At 33.6% G+C, this 20,897-nt stretch overlaps 1 protein-coding gene across 6 annotated transcripts; it reads left to right on the top strand.

Annotated features, from left to right (window-relative positions):
- The first annotated feature begins 3,213 nt into the window (after nucleotides 1-3,213).
- LOC107909673 (probable protein phosphatase 2C 76) lies at nucleotides 3,214-9,847 on the top strand. 6 transcript variants are annotated; one of them, XM_041074436.1, is made up of 11 exons: nucleotides 3,214-3,365; nucleotides 3,485-3,599; nucleotides 4,546-4,645; nucleotides 4,811-5,021; nucleotides 5,775-5,902; nucleotides 7,472-7,570; nucleotides 7,789-7,947; nucleotides 8,346-8,432; nucleotides 8,565-8,656; nucleotides 9,094-9,168; nucleotides 9,491-9,847. In XM_041074436.1, exons 4-11 carry the CDS (start codon nucleotides 4,921-4,923, stop codon nucleotides 9,644-9,646), a joined length of 897 nt encoding a protein of 298 aa, XP_040930370.1. In that variant the 5' UTR covers nucleotides 3,214-3,365; nucleotides 3,485-3,599; nucleotides 4,546-4,645; nucleotides 4,811-4,920; the 3' UTR covers nucleotides 9,647-9,847. The 6 variants fall into 6 exon arrangements, with proteins under 6 accessions (XP_040930370.1, XP_040930369.1, XP_016692951.1 ...); XM_041074435.1 differs by having other exon boundaries at nucleotides 4,500-4,645; XM_016837462.2 differs by lacking the exon at nucleotides 4,546-4,645.
- Nucleotides 9,848-20,897: the final 11,050 nt, after the last annotated feature.

Genomic DNA, 20,897 nt, shown 5'->3' with positions numbered 1-20,897 from the left:
ATTTCTTTAACCAAACCCCATTCAATATGACTTATATCAAATGGTTAATGATTAAAACTAAATTTTATTGTAGGAAATTTTTCATCTAAATAATTTGTAAAAACATAAGCTTGCTAAAAATATTTGGAAAAGGCTTTTTGAAAATAAGTTTACTGGTTACAAATAGTTCCATCAAGTTTAGGAAATATTTATGAAGGTAGGATAATTCTAGTAGGAAGTGATTGCCTAAAGGTTTTAATAGTTTAATTGAAGACATCAAAAATACATGGGAATTCTGGAACTGAACAGAATTGTCAACTGATTCATTAAATTTAGATGAAATTGAAGAAATGAATATGGACAATATCCTCTATTTTTTTTGTCAAGTTTCTTGGATATTATCCGGATTCAATTCTTCAATTTCATCTAAATTTAATGAACCGATTGACAATTCAGGTGAGTTCTAGCTTTCCCATGTATTTTTAATATCTTCAATTATATGGGATGAGAAATCATCAATCTCCATTTCAGCTATGTTTTTTAGTAGTTGAATGGATTCTTCATTTATCTTTTCTTGATTATTTCCAGTATCATATGTCATTATTCTTCGACCATCAGTCCAAAATTTATAAGTTTTTTGTTGAAGTAGATTATGGGCTTTGGTGATTAGATCAATTCCTGCTTGGAATTGATAATAAATAGGATTATTATAACATTTGTCAACATATTTTGCCAAGTGCTCTTTAATTTTCTCATTTAACTATACCAATAAGACTGCAAATTTCAAGATGAAAATAATAAAAGAAGTCATCTTCATATTTCATACGTAATGACGAAGATTTAATAAATTTTGGAAAATCTTTTAATAAATGAATAGAAAAATTTTGAATTATTTTTTCTTGAACAAAACCCCATTCAATATGACTTATATCAAATGGTTCATGATCAAGCCTAAATTTTATAGTAGGGATTTTTTTGTCTAAATAATTTGTAAAAACATAAGTTTGTGACAAATGTTTAGGAAAGGCTTTTTGAAACTGAGCTTGTTGATTGCAAATAGCTCTATCAATTTTAGAAAATATTTTTGTAGGTAGGATAATTCTAGGCTTATTATATAAACATAATTTAAATATTTTATTTATAATAGGATTAGTTGTTCCCTTGTTAATAAAATACTGAGATATATAAAAAAGATTATTTATCTTCTTAATATTTAAAAAACTAATTTCTAGTTCTTCCCAATAACAATATAAAATAGATTTTAACAATAAATCATGAGCTTCTTGTTCTTTAGTTGTTTTTTCAACTAAGTATTGTTAAATCTTAGTAAGAGCTCTTCTAATATTTACTCTTTGCTTAGTAACATGGGCTTTTCAATATTTCATTAATAAGATTATATAATTCTAAGGGTAAACATGGATTATAAAAATATTTTATTTATTGTATTTGTTGTAGTTTCAATAAATTTTCTATCACACAAATTTTCTACCCCTCGAATAATTTCAGCATAATAGCTTGGTATATTGAATTTGGACCTTGGGACCATGGTAGTTGACTTATCGATTGTGGTGTAATTGATAATTCAGTTGAAATTGCAACTGGTTGTCTTATTATCCTTGATTAGGATAAAATGGTACTTGAGAAGATATTGACACAAATCCTTGATTAGGATATTTTGATTTTAAGGTGATCCCTTTGTTGGGCTTTTTATTAATTGTAGGCTATTCACCAACTTTTTTAAGAGTTGTTTACTTCTATCTATAAGGCCTGCTAAGATAGTCAATAATAATATTGTGTGTCTTTGAAATGTAAAACCTCAAAATTAAAAGTACATAATTTAGTATACCATCTAATTCTTCTTGGTTCAGTTTCTAAACTTTTGTTAGTTAGAAAATATTTAACTATTTGATTATCAGTTTTTATGATAAAATTTTCAGGTGCTAAATATATAAGAAAATTTTTCATTCCTTTTTTTATAGCTAATAATTATTTTTCAAATATGACATAATTAATTTCATTTGGTTTAAATTTTCCTGAACTAGATCCACATATTAATTCTTCATTATTTATGGTTTTAGCTTTTAAAATACATTTCAAATAATTTTGTGATTCATTTGTTTCCAAAATTAATTTATCTCATTGTTTAAGAATGAACTTTTGGAATCTGAATGATTTCAGATTTTAAATTTTTATAATTTCTGAGTTTCTTTAGATAAAGTAAAGGGTTTATCCATTTTTAGTTTTTCATATAACATACATATTTTAATATTTAAATGCTTTCTATGTAATTCTAGAATATATGAAAATATAAAAAAAAATCATCTATACAAACTACACATAATTTCTTATATTTATTAAAGAATTCATCAATCTTTGGAATATTTGTGGTGCATTATATAATCCAAATGGTATTACTTTCCATTGGTAATGTCCATTAGGTGCACTAAAAACTGTTAAAGGTTTAGATTTTTTTGTTAGCATGATTTGCCAAAATCTTGATTTATAGTCAAACTTATTTAAGTATTTTGCTTGTTTTCCCTAATTAATTAATACATCTTTTATTGGAATAAAATAACCATAAAAAAATAATATTTTGACTTAATTTTTTATAATTAATGACCATCCTAATTTTACCTCTTTTTATTTCTGCATGATTTCTAACCATAAATGTTAGACCAGAATGTAGACTATTAGTTTTTCTATATTAATCATTTTTCTAATAATTCCTTAATCTTTATATCAAATTCTTCTATATCTTATTTAGTATAGATCAAAGATTTTCCTCTAATAAATTTATTGGAATTTTTCAATTTAATACTACAAAATCTAGGATTATTTTGCCATAATTTTAACAGTTCTTTACTAAAATTATTATCTAATATATTAAGCGATGAATGACTTATTCCTAGTTGTTTAATTTTTTATTTTTTAGTGATGAAATTTTTTGTCACGTACACATTTATGATTTTCTACTAATGATATTTTTATAATTTTTTTTTACACATAACATAATTATTAAAATTTTATCAATATAAAATGGTAAGTGTTGATATATAAAATTATTATTAAAGTAAATATGTATTTAACATATGCAAGACGTTTATACTCTTCAACATCGTTGAAATTTGACTTTTATATTCGAACAAATTGTTTTTCTATGGTATTATTTGCTTATTTTATTTTATATTTTAGCTGTTAAAAACAAACAAAAAAGGTAAATCACCAAACCACATACCAAGGTTCGGTATACCACTAGTATTTTGTAGAAGTAGTAATTTAGAAATTAGAGCGCAAATTCTAAGCGCAAGCAAGCGCAACCAGAAGATCAGGCTCCCAAAATAGAAGTGGATGCATGAAGAGTGCCACGTTGCCACTTCTCCTCCTCGGTGCCAACCGACAATATCTCTACTGCTTTCTTCAAATCTCCTCTCTCCTTCCTTTTCACTTTTCTCCCTATAGGGTTTTTACATCCTCTTCTCTACTCATACCAGTTTTCCTGTTCCAGAGAAAACTCCACGCTACGCTGTCCGTCCCTACTCATCTCCATTTCTGATTGGCATCCTCCACGTCTTCCAACCTGGATCCCATCCGGTTCTTTTATCCGAAGTTATCGACCAGAGGTCCCTTTTTCTTTTCTTTTTTGTTGTCCCGCTTAAATTTAATCGATAATGCTGCCTTTTTCTTTCTTTCTTTCTCTTTTTTTTAAAAAAAAAAATTCCTTCTGTGTTGTTTGATTTATCAGCTCAAACAATGAGACTATTGCTTTGAAATGTAAAAGTAAGATTTTGATTCCTCTCGGATTTTCATTTTCTTTCTACCTATGCTGATTTAACTTATATCTGTAAATGGAATCTCAGCTTACTGATGCTAATTCTTGCTACTTATGGACAGAATAGGCAATGCATGTACTCGTGTTGTCTTTTTATATTTTTCATGATGATATTATATATTTATATATAAATTTTGATACCTTAATTTATTGTGTTATATAACTTTTAATGCATTTTTATTTTTGTATTATATTCCTATTATTTTTGTGGCGTTCTAGTGCTTTTTTCCCCCTGTATCGTAATGTATTGTGCTATGATAATCGGACTTGGCGTTGAGAGTCGGATACCATATGTGTCAAACACGGAAATGTTATTTGCCAAGTTTTTGTATGTACTTGGGAGGATCTTCGGATGATCATATTTTCATATCCATATCCTATTATGCGTTAAACATGGTGACATACACAAGTACTTAAACAAAATGAAGAGTCTGAGCAGCCTAGGTTTTCTGTAATCGTGTAATGTATTTGGTCTAAAGTTATCAAGTCACTTTTGAATAATAAACATGTTCATAAATATATTGCTAGTATATTGAAATCTAGTGTGTAATAATGAATTTTTCTTGGAAGCTATTTAACCTATGCAAATTGTAAGAGTTCATTTTGTGTTAGTTGATTTATGAACGGGGAACCATTGTATTTTGTACAAAATATAAAATTCCAATTTAAAGCACTTTGATTTTGTAGCCAGACTGATATTTGTTACCCAGCATTGTTTTGTTGTTGTGGGTTTGAAGATCTGGCAATTAAGGCCATAAGTGGAGAATTTTAGATGGTATGCAGCAGTTATCCAAGGAGTGTGATTGTTTAAAGGATAAGATTTACCGTTATTTACAGGTTCTGTTAAATATTATTTAGTTAACATTTTAGCAGTTTTGCATTTACTTGTACTGGATTCAAGAGAAAATAATCGTTGATTACATTTAACTTTCTATAAATATCGCTTATCCAATGTCACTACACGTTGATTAACATTTTTCCTTCTTCTAACTGGGCATATAGGAAAAATATTAACCTCGAAAAGGGTGCTTTTATAAGATTTTTGAAGGAGTTTATATGCCTGTGCTGGATTAACGTTTTCGTGAAGCTGTGAATTTTGGGTGGGTGCAAGGATGATGGTTGATTCAGGTGCAACAACAAATCAGGGTCCCATTGTTGATATGATATCCGAGAAAGATGGTGATGGCGGATATGTTACTGGAGGGTGGAAAAGGTAAATATCTGAGTTCCACTTGTTTTAAATAGTTGTTTTTACTTTTTATCATATAGATACAAATCTCATGATTCATTTTTTAAAAATGATTTTTTTTCTGAATAAATGTTGCTAGCAGTTTACTGTATGCTGGTTTAATTATTTGGTCAGATATGAAAATTTCTTTCCATATTTGGTTCAATTAATGTGTTTCCCAATGATTGAAAGCTACATATTGTGTTGCTACTGTCAGTTACTGATTATTTATGCAATCTGAGAAATTTAACAATGTCAATTTTACATGTGTTGATATTAGTACTCTCATAAATTCACTTAGTCTCATAATGGAATAAGTGAAAATGGGTTTTTTAGTAAATTCCTTTTCATCAGTTTGTCTTTACTTTCATACCCTGGTTCCCTAATATGAGGGAATAGAAGGAAATATTGTTTTATTTCTTTGCAAGACTTGTAATATCATTGTTAATATTAATTTTATTCTCTTTGTAATTTCTTTTACTTCCCAAAATCAGCACTGTCGCAAGTTTTCTCCTCTTCAAGTTCCTTACATAAACAATGCATCTTACTTGAATTTATACATTTTGAATGTATCATCATTTTTCATGCATGAATTTCATTTTATTTGTTGATTTAGATGTTAAAGAGACATTCAAATACTTTCTAGTTGTTATCTGTAATTTTGTACAAGTGATGCAATTAGCTAACATTAGATTTAAAATCACACTTACACGGTTGGTTTCTTGTCTGATTTGGCAGTGAAGATGGAAAATTAAGCTATGGCTATTCAAGTTTCAGGGGAAAGAGAGCAACCATGGAAGATTTCTATGATATTAAAACTTCCAAGATTAATGGGCAGATGGTCTGCATGTTTGGAATCTTTGATGGTTAGATTCTCTCTTAACATTTCTTACCTTGTGAAAGGATATGAAATTAAAATATTGCGTATATGCTATAACACATTATGGACAAATATTTGAAGGCACAACATCTGATGTGATTGGGGAAGACCTCAGTCTAAAATGTGGGACTGGTCTTTCCCCTTATCTAGGTTTCCTCTAACACAATGTTGATAGTGCAAAATATGTTAAAAGAAATAAAATTATGTGGTAGTCTGTTTATGGGTCATCTGAACATGAAATATGCCACTTCTATCACATTGGTATCTTCATAATAATAATTCACGATTAGGTACCTCAACTTTTGCTTTGCCAATAATTTTTTATTACTTGTTGATGAGACCCACCTCGGAGCTGTCGGTATTGTTACCACACACAAACCGGTATTGTCCTCTTTGGATGCTGGGGGCCTCCTCAAGGTTTTGTTAGCTGCTCTGAATAAAGCTAAGGTGCTCTCCAAGTTTCAAACCCAGGACCTCCCATGACTATAAGAGGACTATTTGTAACTTTGGTACCATTTGGTATCCACTCCTTTGTGGGTCTCAACAACAGTACTTATTTTTGAAATTGGAAAACAAAGAAAATTAAAATATAAAATATAAAGAGAGGGAGAGAGGAGAAAGGGAGAGAGGAGGGGAGCGGAAGGGAGCTAGCCGGCACCATGTGGTCTTGACTCCTTGTAAGTGTTCCAGTGTCCAGACTTCTAATTCTCTCTCCTAATGTTTGTTTTGTATCTGGCAGTCTTCAACTTGTCATATTTGATTAGTGGTTGGAGCTTGAAAAGCTTCAGATGGCTTGCTTACTCCATCCTGGTTGCTGTGTTGTGGTCATTTGTCATGGTTTTTGAATCCTTTGCTTTAGTGTCAGTTTTTCCCCCCTTTGTTCTTGAGTTTTCCTGTATTGATATGGAGAGCTACATGCCATTAGTTTTTGTTTTTGGTCATGATTTCATAGCTTTTTTAATCGATGAAAAGATTTTGTCCATAGAAAAAATGTTTAGACGATGAAGAAAGGTTCTGTGTTCTTTGGGATTTTCCCATCATTTTTTTTTCTTTTCTATTCTTTGGAATTTAGAAAAAAAAAAAATCTCAACTTTTCTTGTTGGTTTGATGGTATTACATGTGCTTATGTCTAAAATGATTACTGGTCTTGTAAATCATGTTATTATTTTGACCAGTGAAGCTAGTATGGGACAATTTGCCTTTTTTCTGAACAAAACTTCAGGTTCCAAATTGGAAACTTCTATTCTTTGATTACCAAAGTGACAAAAGTGGCATAGTTCAAAGGTCAAGTACACCTTTAAATTATGTGCAGGTCTTGTTTCGATTTCATTTAAAACTGAGTAGAAATCATTATGAGACTGACATTCTTTTATTTTACATCCCAAATGTAGAATTTGACAAACACTTTGAGTTTCGACCTATTTACACTATCTTCCATGCTGGTGCATGTATTTTTGGATGATAAGGAACATTTCCAGAGAGCAAGATGCCTTTGCTATCTGCAATGACAGTTTTTCTTACCCCACCATTTAACAACTGTTATGTGCAATTTCAGGGCATGGTGGTTCTCATGCTGCTGAGTATTTGAAACAACACCTTTTTGAGAATCTAATGAAGCATCCAAAGTTCATCACTGACACCAAACTTGCCATAAGTGCGTTTAAGAACTCTGATATTCTCTGTTTATGGAACATTTAAAATATTGCATATCCTTTGCTATCAGCCCTCTATGGAGGATCCATGCATTTACAAGCATTCACATCTTTTTCTTATTTTGAGTAGGCTAGAGATGGGGTTGCCTCCACATAAAATGATTATCAACCTACTTGAATGATCTTTTATTCATTTTGGTTTCACTGGATCTGCCTGCAGGTGAAACATATCCACAGACTGATGTAGATTTCTTGGATTCTGAAAGAAATACTTATCGAGATGATGGTTCAACTGCTTCAACAGCAGTATTGGTTGGTAACCATCTATATGTTGCCAATGTTGGAGACTCAAGGACTATAATATCAAAGGCTGGAGAAGGTATGCGCTGCTTCATTTAAAAAAAAAAAAAAAACTGTATATTAATATGTTGGTTTCAAGTGTATTAGTATATGGATTAACATAATTTGCCTTTAAATTCTATACTTGAATATATCGTGAAATGGTTCTATGAAATTGCACGAGGAAAGGACCCAGTAAAAGTGAAGAAGGCCAGGACACATATTCAGTAGGCATTTTAAGTTTTATTTGCCCTTGATCATATATATATATGTATATAAATAGTCATGTCAAAGCACATTGTGGGTATGCTTATTTATCACTACTAAGCATGAACTATATTATATAGTGTAACCTGCTGTTAGACATGATAGTGAATGTTGAGAATTTTGAATTCATAAGTAGGGACTTCTAAATGCAGCTTCTTTTTCTTTTTCAAGCTATCCCTCTCTCAGAGGATCATAAACCAAATAGAACTGATGAACGGAAGAGAATTGAAAATGCTGGTGGGGTTGTTATGTGGGCAGGTAAGACATTTTAAAAATCTAGCTGGTCTAAATTGAGCCAGAATAAATGTTTTTCTTTGTATCTGGTTCTTGAATCAGAAGTTCTGGCTCCTGAAAGTTTATAGTGAAATTTCTTGTTGATCATGTTTTCAGGAACTTGGAGGGTAGGAGGTGTATTAGCTATGTCTCGAGCTTTCGGTGATCGCATGTTGAAGCAATTTGTTGTTGCAGAACCAGAAATTCAGGTGATCCTCAAAACCATATGCTAATAAGCTAGTAATCTTTAATCATCTTAATTGCTCTTCTTACATTTAATTTTTCTATTACTCTCTCCATTGTATTGCTTTGTGTTTAGTAGTACCAACTCATTCGGCAAACGCATCATCTGATGTGAAAATGTTGAAAATTTCAACTTTTTGTTTTCATCCTTCCTAAAGCTAACGTGTTAGAATGAGATGCTGAATGTGCTTATGGTTTTATTCTTTTTAGTTTGACTATAATGTTAAATACTTTTGTCTCATTTTCACTTTTACCTCGACTTCTACGTTTTCTTGCTCCATCCTACTTTGTCTCTTGATCTCTGTCGGTGATCTGACTACAACAATTCATATAGCATGAGTTCAAGCTGATAGGTTTTGAAAATATTAATGAAATATTTTCACACTTAACGTTTATTTCTCAGGATAAAGAGATCGATGAAGAGTTTGAGTTGCTTGTGCTTGCTAGTGATGGGTTATGGGATGTAGTGCCTAATGAGGTAAACCTCTCTTGGACACATGTTAAAATGTGGTGATGTGCATGGTTGCACGTAGTTTATCTGTCCACATATATCAGGCATGTGCCGGGTTCTGTTTTTGGGCATCATCTTAGAATGAAGTACTAGTTATTAATGACATTTGAACTTGCTAAAAGGAAAGAAAAATAAGAGGGACACTACCAGGTTTCAGGAGCATACTGATTTGACTGTGTTCCAATAATAGATTAGATTAGATTGTTTATTCTTTCAATGCTCGAGTTAGAACAGTTTTAGGGGATTTTTGTGCTTGTTCGCTTGTTATAAGTTAAAATTGCAATTCCAGGATGCTGTTTCCCTAGCCGGAGCAGAAGAACCTGAGAAAGCTGCCAGAAAGTTGACTGAAGCAGCGTTCACACGTGGGAGTGCGGACAATATAACATGCATTGTGGTGAGATTCCACCATGAGAAGGCTGCTCCAGTTAATCCCAAGCATGAGTAGAGGTCCTTATATGGTTTGCATTTTCATGTGTAGATTTATTGGCAATTTGGTTTAATTTTGAAATTTGCATGTGCCTTTTATGGCCAATGTGCATTATATCAAGGACACAATTTGTTTATTCATTGTTTTGTTGTTTTCGGTTTCCCAATGCGTGTGTAACACATGAACCAAACGTCCTATTTATTACTACACTTTTACGCATGCGCTCCTGTCATTTCATTTGTCAAGGACACAATTTGTTTATTCATTGTTTTGTTGTTTTCGGTTTCCCAATGCGTGTGTAACACATGAACCAAACGTCCTATTTATTACTACACTTTTACGCATGCGCTCCTGTCATTTCATTTGTTCATTGCATTGTTTAGTTGAAGTTTAATAAAGCCATTCTAGTTAATAGGTACCTTGGGGAAACCTTTAATTGGTGAAATGACATCACCTGAAATTGCATTGCCTTTGCGAAAGTTTGAACCAAAGTATTTGAATTCTCAAATCAAGGAACACGAATCATTCTTTGTAAATTATAATCGAACACATTGCCCTTTATATTGGTATATGAATCCTTGTCTTAAAATAATAGAGGCTTATTTTGAAATTTGAATCCATAAATGGTATTCAACTCTCAACTGTTGGCACTGTGAACTGGCGATCCAAATATAACTTTTAGTTTGAGTCCTAAAACAGATATAGCCTCTCTTTGAGAGCCTTAATAAAACCTTTTTTATTTTGTGAGCCTTAAAAATTAAAACAAATATAGCCTCTGTTTAGTGAGCCTTACGAACGTCCTATTTATTTGCCTGAAATTTGGAACAACATTTTGCTTGTTTGTTTATTCCATGACTTGAGATGGTAAACCTGCAATCCTGTCTATTTGGAACCATTTCGAATAACTAAGAATGGTCTTTAACTGAAAAAGAGTCATCTATGGTTCTCACTAAATCCTACATGAGTAGAATAAAAGGGAATTGGACCCTAAAACTATTCTCGATCCATTAAGTATTTGATCAATTAGTCCACTAATTATTGTAGTTACGTTGGTCCTATGAACTTGATAGGCTAACTAGATTTTAATTGTTTTGCAAGCCATCGTACTATGTGACTTGGTCAAGGTCATCTTAAGAGCTTGATAGGTTACCCTTGAACCCATAAAGCTTATCTTATAGGCCTTTTAAGATGTTTTAGAATTTTCAAAACATATTGATCTAATTATTTGCCCTCTCAACATCACATGTTATGTCAGTGATTATTCATTAGCCATACGTTTGCATCTAATGAGAACCAAAACAATAATAGTTGTGTTCAGCATGCACTATCCAATTCACCTAGCTTGTAAAGTATGGAGGGTTAAATAGATGCAAGAACAACTATGTGAGGAAGGGATGAAAGGATTAAAATCAAGGGTTTTTTTTTTCTATTTTTGGGAGGAGAGGATAAAATTGCGGAGAAGTGGAATTCTAAGGGAGTGTTCTCAATCAAAAGTGTTTATGAATTAATCTGGTAGCAAAATAATCCTGATGTTAATCTTTCAACAAACAGTTTCAATTGCAAAGTATTGTGGAAACTAAAATATTGTACCAACTAACCTTGTTCTTATGGAAACTTTGTAATAATTGTTTGTCAGATTGAATAGAGCTTAAGAGAAGGAACTTGAATGGCTATGAGTTATGTTTAATGTGCCAAGTTGAGGAATTAGTGGATCATCTATTTCGGACATGCCTTTCGTATGAGCAATATGGTTTAGGAGCTATTTAAATGTGGTTGTGTGGCAAAGAACTTCACATCCATCATCTAGGGCATTTAGAGTTGTTGAAATGCGAAAGTTTTTTGAAACAATTATTTCAATTGATACAAGCAATTTCTTTTGTCAATAGATTTGTAGCACACACTCGAGATGCATTCCAAAACAAGCTTAACTTGCAAAGATAAAGATAGTCTTGTTGAGGGGGATCGACTATTTCAGAAGAATATTTAGAGTGTTGTTGTCAGATAGTTGACCAATCTCCCAACGATCGAAGGTATTATCCTTGTGTCAGGGTTTTGTCCCTAACTTCCACGGAGAGTCGTGTATAGTTCATGGAGGGGACACCTCGATTGGAGGAGATAATAATTGAGCTACTTGAGCATGGATGACTTAAACTGCCAACCTGAGGCTTAAAAGGCAACATACTTGCAATTATGGTACCGCTTGAGCTACGTAGGATGGATCATCTAAACCCACTTAACAATATACTTACAAGTATGGTACCACTTGGCAACATACATAAAGGAAATATACTTACAAGTATCCTACCACTTGGAAACATACTTGCAAGTATGGTCCCTTAACAAGTCTCATATGCCAACTACTTTGGATAATCTAGACCTAGTGCAAAGCACTAAACATATAGAATGGATCATGTTATACCCTAGCTGCTGGGACAGAGTAGTGAACTTACGAGTGGTCCGAATGTACCCGTTAGAATGCTCTCTACCCTAGAACTCAAAAGGGTTTTAGTAATCAACCACCCTGCTAGACTCCAACTACTATGTACATGTGATTGAAAACACGTCTTGTTATCACCCTACCTAGGCATATAGTGACAAACCACTTGGCCACTTGCACCTTAGGGTTGGGGCATAGGACATATAAGTCTTTAGGTCAAGAGTCGAAGGGAAGCTCTCTCTCCCCTTTCATCCCTCCCTAATATTTCTTATCTCCATATCGTCCTATCTAACCACCTTGAATGGTAATCGTCTTATAGAGAACAAGGTGAACCACACATTTTCATCACCATCTCTACCTTACATGTTATCCCATTAACAATTGTTATTGCGAGTGTGAACTCACTTCTACCATGATATCTTTCAAATGGAAAACCTAGAAGCTAATATCCTCATTGACCAAAACTAAGCCCAAGACTGTAACACCCCATATCCGACCTGATCGTCGGGTCTGAGCTACGGGATATTACATTCATTGTCGGAGTAACTACAATCTCATTTTCAAATCAATTAAACATTTTACACTTGCTATTTTGTTCAATACATAATTGCAATATGTTATATAATTGAATTTGGGGTTTAAACGAGCTTATGAAAGCTATTTTGATAACCCAAGGTCATTAGAGGACTAAAATGTAACAATTTCAAAAATTTTTGGATTTGAGTCGCAACCATGAAAAGATCATGTCACGACGTCAAGGGCAGAAGTTGGGTGTTACAACATCAATAGTGCAGAGTCACAACACTGAAAATAGGAGGTCGATGTCGCGTCACAACATCAATAGAGTGGTGTTGCGACATTAAAGGTAGACTCTTTCAGAAGTTGCATCATTTGATTCAACATACCAATTTGCAAAATTCAATTTGTCTATAAACCGTAAAATACAATTCAACTCAACATATATGTTCATTTACATAACTCAAACATTTTAACCTTATACTACTTACATGAATGCTTTAACAATTCATATACTTGAACTTAAAATGATATTTACTAATTCAGGGATCAAAAATAACCATTTACATTATGAAACCTACTCAAACCTTAGATACATGCCATATATATTTACAATGTAAAGAACTATCCAAACATTGTTGTGTCGAGAGTTGTAGATTTGATGCTGGATCATTTATTAAGTCTTCGAGATCTATTAATACCTGCGCATAGAGTAAACAAACTGTACACTGAGCGATAAAACTCAATGGTACTTTCATGATTGAAATCGATATTAGATTGGAAATAGCATGATAAAGTTTTCATCAATGTACAAATTTAGTTCTCACCAATTCAATTCACAAATCATTCCTTATGTATCAAACTCATTTACTATCTCATTTGGCAACACATAAATATTACATATCATGTTTAAAATCATCACATCATGTTCATTTTTGGATCAAATCATATAATTTATTCATGTTTCATATACAAAATAAAAGCATAATCTCATATAATCATTTATATAAACATATAATGACATGCTTTCAAACAACAAGTCTAATTCAAATTCATTTCATAACATACCATTCATTCATTTTGTAATATGTGACCTACATGCGCGTGTGCAAAAAAAAAACTATTTTTAAAATAATTTTAAGAGCAGTTTTTAACTGCAAGCATATAGTGTCAAATTGTAATATAGAAAATTTGCAATAAAATATGAGAGTACTCCGAGGATTGAACTCAAGGGATTTCCAAAGTAGGTAAATATTGTTATTAAATTAATTATTCAAAAGAAAGTATTAATCTAATAGAGTCACAAATTAGTAGTGCAAACAAAAATCTGAAAATATTTGAGACTAATTCTAAATTGTTAATTAAACTATTTAAAAATAAACTTTCTTAATATTGCCTTACACTATGCAAATGATAAAAAGGGGTGGTAAATTGATTAACCAATTGCTAACTAAGCCAGTAACCTATCTTTATTAGATCACTTGCCACTCCTGACCAGGACTCTCCTCTCTTCTCATCCTAATTCAGAATTACCCACTAAGTTCTCCTCTTGATCTCACTTAGACAAGTAGTTCTCCTCTCGGTCTCACTATCTAGTTTATAACCCTTGAAAAGGGTTATAATTCATACTTTTAGACTTAATTAATTGCTTGTACTTAAGTAAAATTAGCTTCATTTTAGGTAATTGCATGATTATTTCTAGTCAATTGAGCAATGCATCTAAGAACTTGAGATGGTGATTACTTTATAACATCTTTACTTTTAATTTCTTGTGGAAAGATCTTGTTGTGGCTAAATAGTAGGTTTAAAGGAGAAGGATAGCAGAGGATGGAGGTTTGACAAGGTATTATGAGAGGTTGCCATGGCAATGCTGGTGAAGAAAATGACAAACAACCAGTCAGCAATGAGAGCACTCAGCATTTGGTCCCCTACATGCACATGTAATGGAGAATATTCACCTCAAAATTAGGGAAAAAGTAATCATTGGTTGATGACTTTTACCTTAGAACACAACCCAAGTATAAAAGGAAATAAAAAGGGGAGAGACGAAAAAGAAAAAAAAAGGGAAAAAAATGACAATTTTCTGAGCTTGGACAAAGGTCTCACTGTGGCAAGAAGGGCAAGTTGAGTTGATTGTGAGCTTTGGTGAAGACGAGCAACAAGACGTTGAGTCATGGGGGGATTTGAGTTTTGAAACCCAGATTTCTTCCTCTACATTTTGTTTTAATTCTTTTGTTCTAAACTAATACTTTGGGATATTGATGATAAGAAAACAACTTGAAGTTGTGTAGCCCAGCTATGAGCTAACTTAATACTGCTAAGGTTTTCTTTGGATGATGTTTTAACTTTGATTAATGTTTGTGGATTAATATGGTTCATATTACTGCTTCACCCAATGGTTGTTTTTGTTTAAATGCTTAAGAGAGTGTTGATGAATACTCAATAAGTCTTAAGGTAGCTTAACACCGACAATATTAGGTTACCTGGACTGAAGTTGGGTAATACAAGTGAGTGTTGAGTGAAATACTCGTGTAAACTCTAGACATAGAGCCTTACCTTATACGATTTAGGGGGTTGAGCTTTAGTAGTAGATGCTAATCTTGAGCCTATAGACATAGAGTGCCTTAGGGGTAAGTAACCTTAGGTCTTGCTTTCAACAGAGGTAAACCACATTAGTACCCAATCGAACAGTAAGTTCGCCATAGTTTTGCCACGACATTATTCACTGGTTAGAATAGATCCCTTAGTAATCCTAACCTTCACGACCAATATTCCAACCTTGCTAAAGTCCTTAGTACTCTTGTTTGATTTGTTGCAATGGTAATCCCTACTAGTATACTTCATTACTTTCACTTCTAATGTGTTAATCCCATTTTAATTTCAGTAAACATCATTTCATACATTTATCTTTTCTGTTCAATTGTGATAACTTAGACAAAGAGCACTCATCCCATCCTCGTGGGAATCAATTCTAGCATATTAAATAGTTCAATATAATTAAACAACTAATTAATCAAGAAAAAACTGATTTAGCACATAATCAAACTTTAATTTCAAACAAGTATTTTATTGAAGGCATGGTAGGCATAAAATAAAAGTAAAAATTTCAAGAAAATGCTCATTGGATTGTTCGATTTCCATGAAGCGCAATAATTTGATTGTCCATCCTTTGCAACATCTTCAACAATTGAGAAGAAATAAAGAAAAAAATAAAAAAAAAACCTATTATAAAATATAATAAAAGAAAATCCTATTTTTAAAAAATAATTAGAGAAGAAAAACAAGAGAAAAGAGAAATTGTCTAATGATTAAGGACAAGCATGCCTTCACTTAGTATTTAATTTGAGGCTTGTTTAACAGCAAAATGGCCTTCTGCAATTTTCTTCATTAGGGGTTTGTGTTGCGACATCCACATACTGGTGTCACAACATTAACAATAGATTACTTTAAGGATGCTTTTAGGCTTCAGTGTTGTGACAACACTCATTTTGGTGTTGCGACATCGTCATTAGACAACTTGACTTCTTCATCTACAGGGGTTATGGTTGGTGTTGTCATACCCATTAGTCTAATGTTTAAACCACTAGTGTTGCCACCTTGGAAATAGTTCACTCAATCATGCTCTTTGATAAAGTTCAATTCCCTACTCAATGGCAAAGGCATTGGTGTCGCGACATTGACCTCTCAATGTCACGACCTCTACTCTAAATAACGCTCATATTTTATTTTTTGCATCAATCAAGTACCTGCAACAAGTTCAACTCAACTATTAAGTCCCTAATGGAATATGCTTTCCATTTTATTTAGAAAAAGTTAAAATACGATAACAACTAAAATTAAACATGAAATCCATAAATTGCAGAAATATAACAAAAGACACTATAAAATGCTTAAGTACAAGCTCATTAAGTGTAAAAAGGGCTTAATTTTCCATATCAATTTAAAACAAATCAATATGCTACTTATTCATTTTATTATCTCATTTCTTTCTCGAATCTATTGATCCGTTTCATTACCATATCAGCTCCCAAGGGCTGTTGTCATTTGATACATCTCATATTTATACACATATAGTACAATTTCATATAATTATTTCAGTTTCAAATATCATTTATTAAGTTTATGTTTTATAATCCCTATTCATCAAACACAGACTCAAGAAGGATACATGAATCATCCAACCATCACACCAATTTGGCACTCAGTGCCTCATTAGAACATCTAAAGTAATAATTACACTTCACGCCTCATTGGTATAACCAAAGTAAAATGTGGTCTACACCTCATTGGATGTCCGAAGTAAAATGCACTTTGGGCTTGTAACACCCCTTACCTGTATCTGACGTTGGGACAGGGTTCGAGGCATTACCGGACTTAAACGTAAACAAACATACAAAACTGAGCCATAAAATTTCATCCAAATTTAAAACATTTCAGTCACATGCAAGTTGTCCCTTAAAAGGGCCTACGAGGCCCAAAACGTACACCAGGAACGGTTTGGGACTAAACCGAGAACTTTCGAAACCTTCTTTGACACTTAAAAAATTTTCTTGTTTTGGAAAGTCATACGCCCGTGTGGGTACACACGCCCGTGTCCTCAGCCCATGTAACTCTTTAACTATGACGTCATCAGCAAAATGAGGTCATACGACCACAACACACGCTTGTGTGTTTAGACCATGTGGCGAATTAAATTCTCGAATTTAGGTGCAGACTTCACACGGCCTAGGTACACGCCCATGCCCTAAGGCTGTGTCCTCCACATGACCGTGTCTCTACCCGTGTGATTACTACTAGGCATTCTATTTTGCATTAATTAGGGTACAGGGGACACACGGCTAGACCATTCGCCCATTGGGCGGAGTGTGTCACACACGGCCTAGACACGCGCCTGTGTGTCTAACCATGTGGACAATTTCTAAGCTATTTTCCAAGCCATTTGCCACCCTTGAACACTCACCTACCTACACTATCTTCATGTCATGCAACATGGCACCTTTAGTTACTGAAGCATTCATATACATGGTTAATTTATAACTTGGTAGTGTCAACATATTACATACTTAAACCATTAGGCTTTCATATGGTATTCCATACGAATTTCATATCTATTCATCATTATACTACATTTATTGTCATACTCATTAATCATATTTCATACATTAAATATACATGCCATCCATCACTCTCATTAACATAAACAACCACAAGCCTCATCAAACACATACCTTTAGCATATAAACCACATCCAACATAACCACATTCATCAAACAACCATAACAAGCAGAAACACATTTGTATGGATGCATAACTAATTAGGGCTACAACCCAAATAATCAATATGAGCCACCTCTCATGGCCATATACAAAATGAATCACAATACCATCATGAGCCAACACATTTGGCTCACCAATATGACACATAATAAAAAACCAAGTCTCTATACATGCCAAATTGAAATGTTGAATCTAACTATACCAAGTTTTCCAATTGATAGTGTGATTGAAAACTCCGACGCCCTCTGATCCCTGAGCTAGCTTGGCGACACTATAAGGAAAGGGAAAGGAAAAGGGGTAAGCTTTAAAGCTTAGTAAGTTCACATGCAAATAATAAGCAACATAAATCATACAATTAACATAAGGCAAAGTTTCATAAATGTCATCAAGTCTCATAAGGACAACTTTCTCATATGCATTCTTACCATATGTTCATAGCATATCGGTATCTTTAATCATGAGTTTATGTACATACTTGTACCAACTTGTACATAAAACTTACTTTCTCGTCTTTGACATGCTCATTAAGATTACCCATGGATCTTCTCTTTGAACTACCCATTGAACACTTGGAATACTATCGAATATATCGAAAACTCGCACATAAGTGCCCTATATGTAGCCATCGCTACCTCATAACATATATCACATGGTTCTCGCTTTCAAACTACTCACGGGTCTGCTCACTCGAGCTGTCGGTCAAGATGTAGCTATACGGGCTGCTCATAGAAGCTGTAGGGTATCCGTAACACATGCTAGACTTCCCAGCCATCGGTAGACTTACAAGACCAGTACCCGGAATGCCAAAACATGTGTCACATATATCATGAACTCAAACCACAACTCATGAGTTCAGATCACATAATTCCTAGTGACATGTGTAACACCCCGAACCCGAAACCGACACCGGAGTCGAACACGAGGTGTTAACTGACTTTAACCCCTTATAAAATTTATTTTCCAGACACTGCCCAATCTGTGTACTAGTCGTTTTAAAAATCATATCTTGAGTTTCGTAACTCGAAAATAAGTTTCGTAATTTTTCCCAGAAACTAGACTCATGTACCCATCTATGTATTTTTTTCTAGAATTTTTGGTCGGGCCAATTAGTACAGTTTATTAGTCAAAGTCTCCCATGTTGCAGGGGTCAACTACACTGACCTTTGCCCATTACGACTTGGATATCTCCCTGCACGGGGCTTCAATACTGATGCCGTTTGTTTCTATGAAAACTAGACTCAGAGAGGAATCTGTAAATATATGGTACGACCCCTAATTATCTCTGGTTAATTTATAATGAATTTCCAAAGTCGGAGCAGGGAATCCAGAAACCGTTCTGGCCCTGTCCCACAAAAATCTGATTATCTCTTAATATACTGCCCATATGATCTTTTCGTTACTTCCTCATGAAAACAGACTCATCGAGCTTCGATTACATAATTTATTCATCAATTAATTCCACTCCTACTATTTTTAGTGATTTTTCAATCTCATGACACTGCTGCTGCCAGCATCTGTTACGAAAGTAACTAGGTCCATTTCATGCCTACCCTTGATCCAACTCAATCGAACATTCGTGCCATTTTCGCATGGCTTAAAGTTTACATGCCAAAGTTCAAACACAACGTAATAGCTTATACATGCCAAAATGTTCTTCTAAGCCAACTAAGAAGAAAGTACCAAAACTTGCTATCCGGTGTGATGACTTCGATGACGGCCTGACCCCGCAAAAATAGATGAGTCCAAGCAACCTATAATGGGTGACAGGGAAACACCGAGTGAGTTTATAACTCAGTAAGTCATAAGCAATGCACTACCATCCATCAATAACATTATCACAAGAGGAAACAAAATGGAACGAGACAATTTACTCCATCCATACCGAACCATACCATAGTTCCTCCAACCTATCGATTCAGTTTCATATCAATTCATGCATTCACATTCCATATACTCATCAATAGGACATTGAAGCATTTTCATAAATCAATTTATTTTCGTTACAATCAAACGACTAAACGGCCTTTCACCCATCCTACGATAAATTTTATGTACGTGACTTCAAGTATATTTGTCACATAGGTTCAAACTTACCGAGCTCAACACCAAGTATAAGCATAGCACCTATTAGCCATGTACTCAAGACACTTACCCGATCCGCTGTCCGCGATCGACTCAATAGTGTCGCACACATAGTGTCCATAATGATTCACGAATGTATATTGAGTCCGCACACTCAGTGCTATATAATCAACTCGCACACTTAGTGCTACGTAATCAAATCGCACACTTAGTGCTACATGGTCAAACTCGCACACTTAGTGCCGCATGGTCAATTCGCACACTTAGTGCATCATATTCATTTCGCACACTTAGTGCAACATAGTCAAATCGCACACTTAGTGCTGTACAATTTAATCCCGCGCACTTAGCGCCAATCTCATGGTCATAAATGGTTATACCCGCACGTTTAGTGCCGAGATCAACAACTCAGTACATCTTACCTCTTTTCTTTTCATTCAACACTTTCATCATCACATACGTACATGCATATATATATATGTATATTTATTCATTCCATTCAGCATCAATACATAAACATTATGACCATTTGAAATAATACCAACTACATGCTTAATGACTTACCTCGTGTTGGGTAAGACGGTTCCAACTCGGCTACTCGATGACCTTTTCTTTGCCTTTGCTCGATTCACCTCCTTTAACTCCTTGAGCTTAATCAATAATTTAACTAGTTTAACCACCTTGCTAAATATTTACAATCCAATTTCACATGTATATGTATGTTAGTATATTCGGCTAATAACCTCATGCAACTACCATATCATCAAAAATCTAATCACACATGCACATGCATTAGGTAAGTTACCTTTGCTAATTTTAAACCCAACATCACACAAGCTCTCAAGTGATGGCCGAATGCTTCTTTTGTTACCCAACTAATCATTCGACAAATTCATCCCCTTTACCACCCTTTTATGCCTAATTATCTAAATCAAGATAAGATCATCAACATGCCTA

This window comes from Gossypium hirsutum, chromosome A08, assembly GCF_007990345.1.
Source record: "Gossypium hirsutum isolate 1008001.06 chromosome A08, Gossypium_hirsutum_v2.1, whole genome shotgun sequence".
Classification (NCBI taxonomy): Eukaryota; Viridiplantae; Streptophyta; class Magnoliopsida; order Malvales; family Malvaceae; genus Gossypium; species Gossypium hirsutum.
Note: the sequence above shows the minus strand (reverse complement) of the source record. Positions and strands in the feature narration are given on the sequence as shown.

Coding starts and splice junctions, on each gene's coding strand:
- LOC107909673 (XM_016837462.2), top strand. CDS start 4,921: ATGATGGTTGATTCAGGTGCAACAACAAATCAGGGTCCCATTGTTGAT. Junction 5,022..5,774: donor GTTACTGGAGGGTGGAAAAG/GTAAATATCTGA, acceptor CTGATTTGGCAG/TGAAGATGGAAAATTAAGCT. Junction 8,657..9,093: donor TTGCAGAACCAGAAATTCAG/GTGATCCTCAAA, acceptor TTTATTTCTCAG/GATAAAGAGATCGATGAAGA.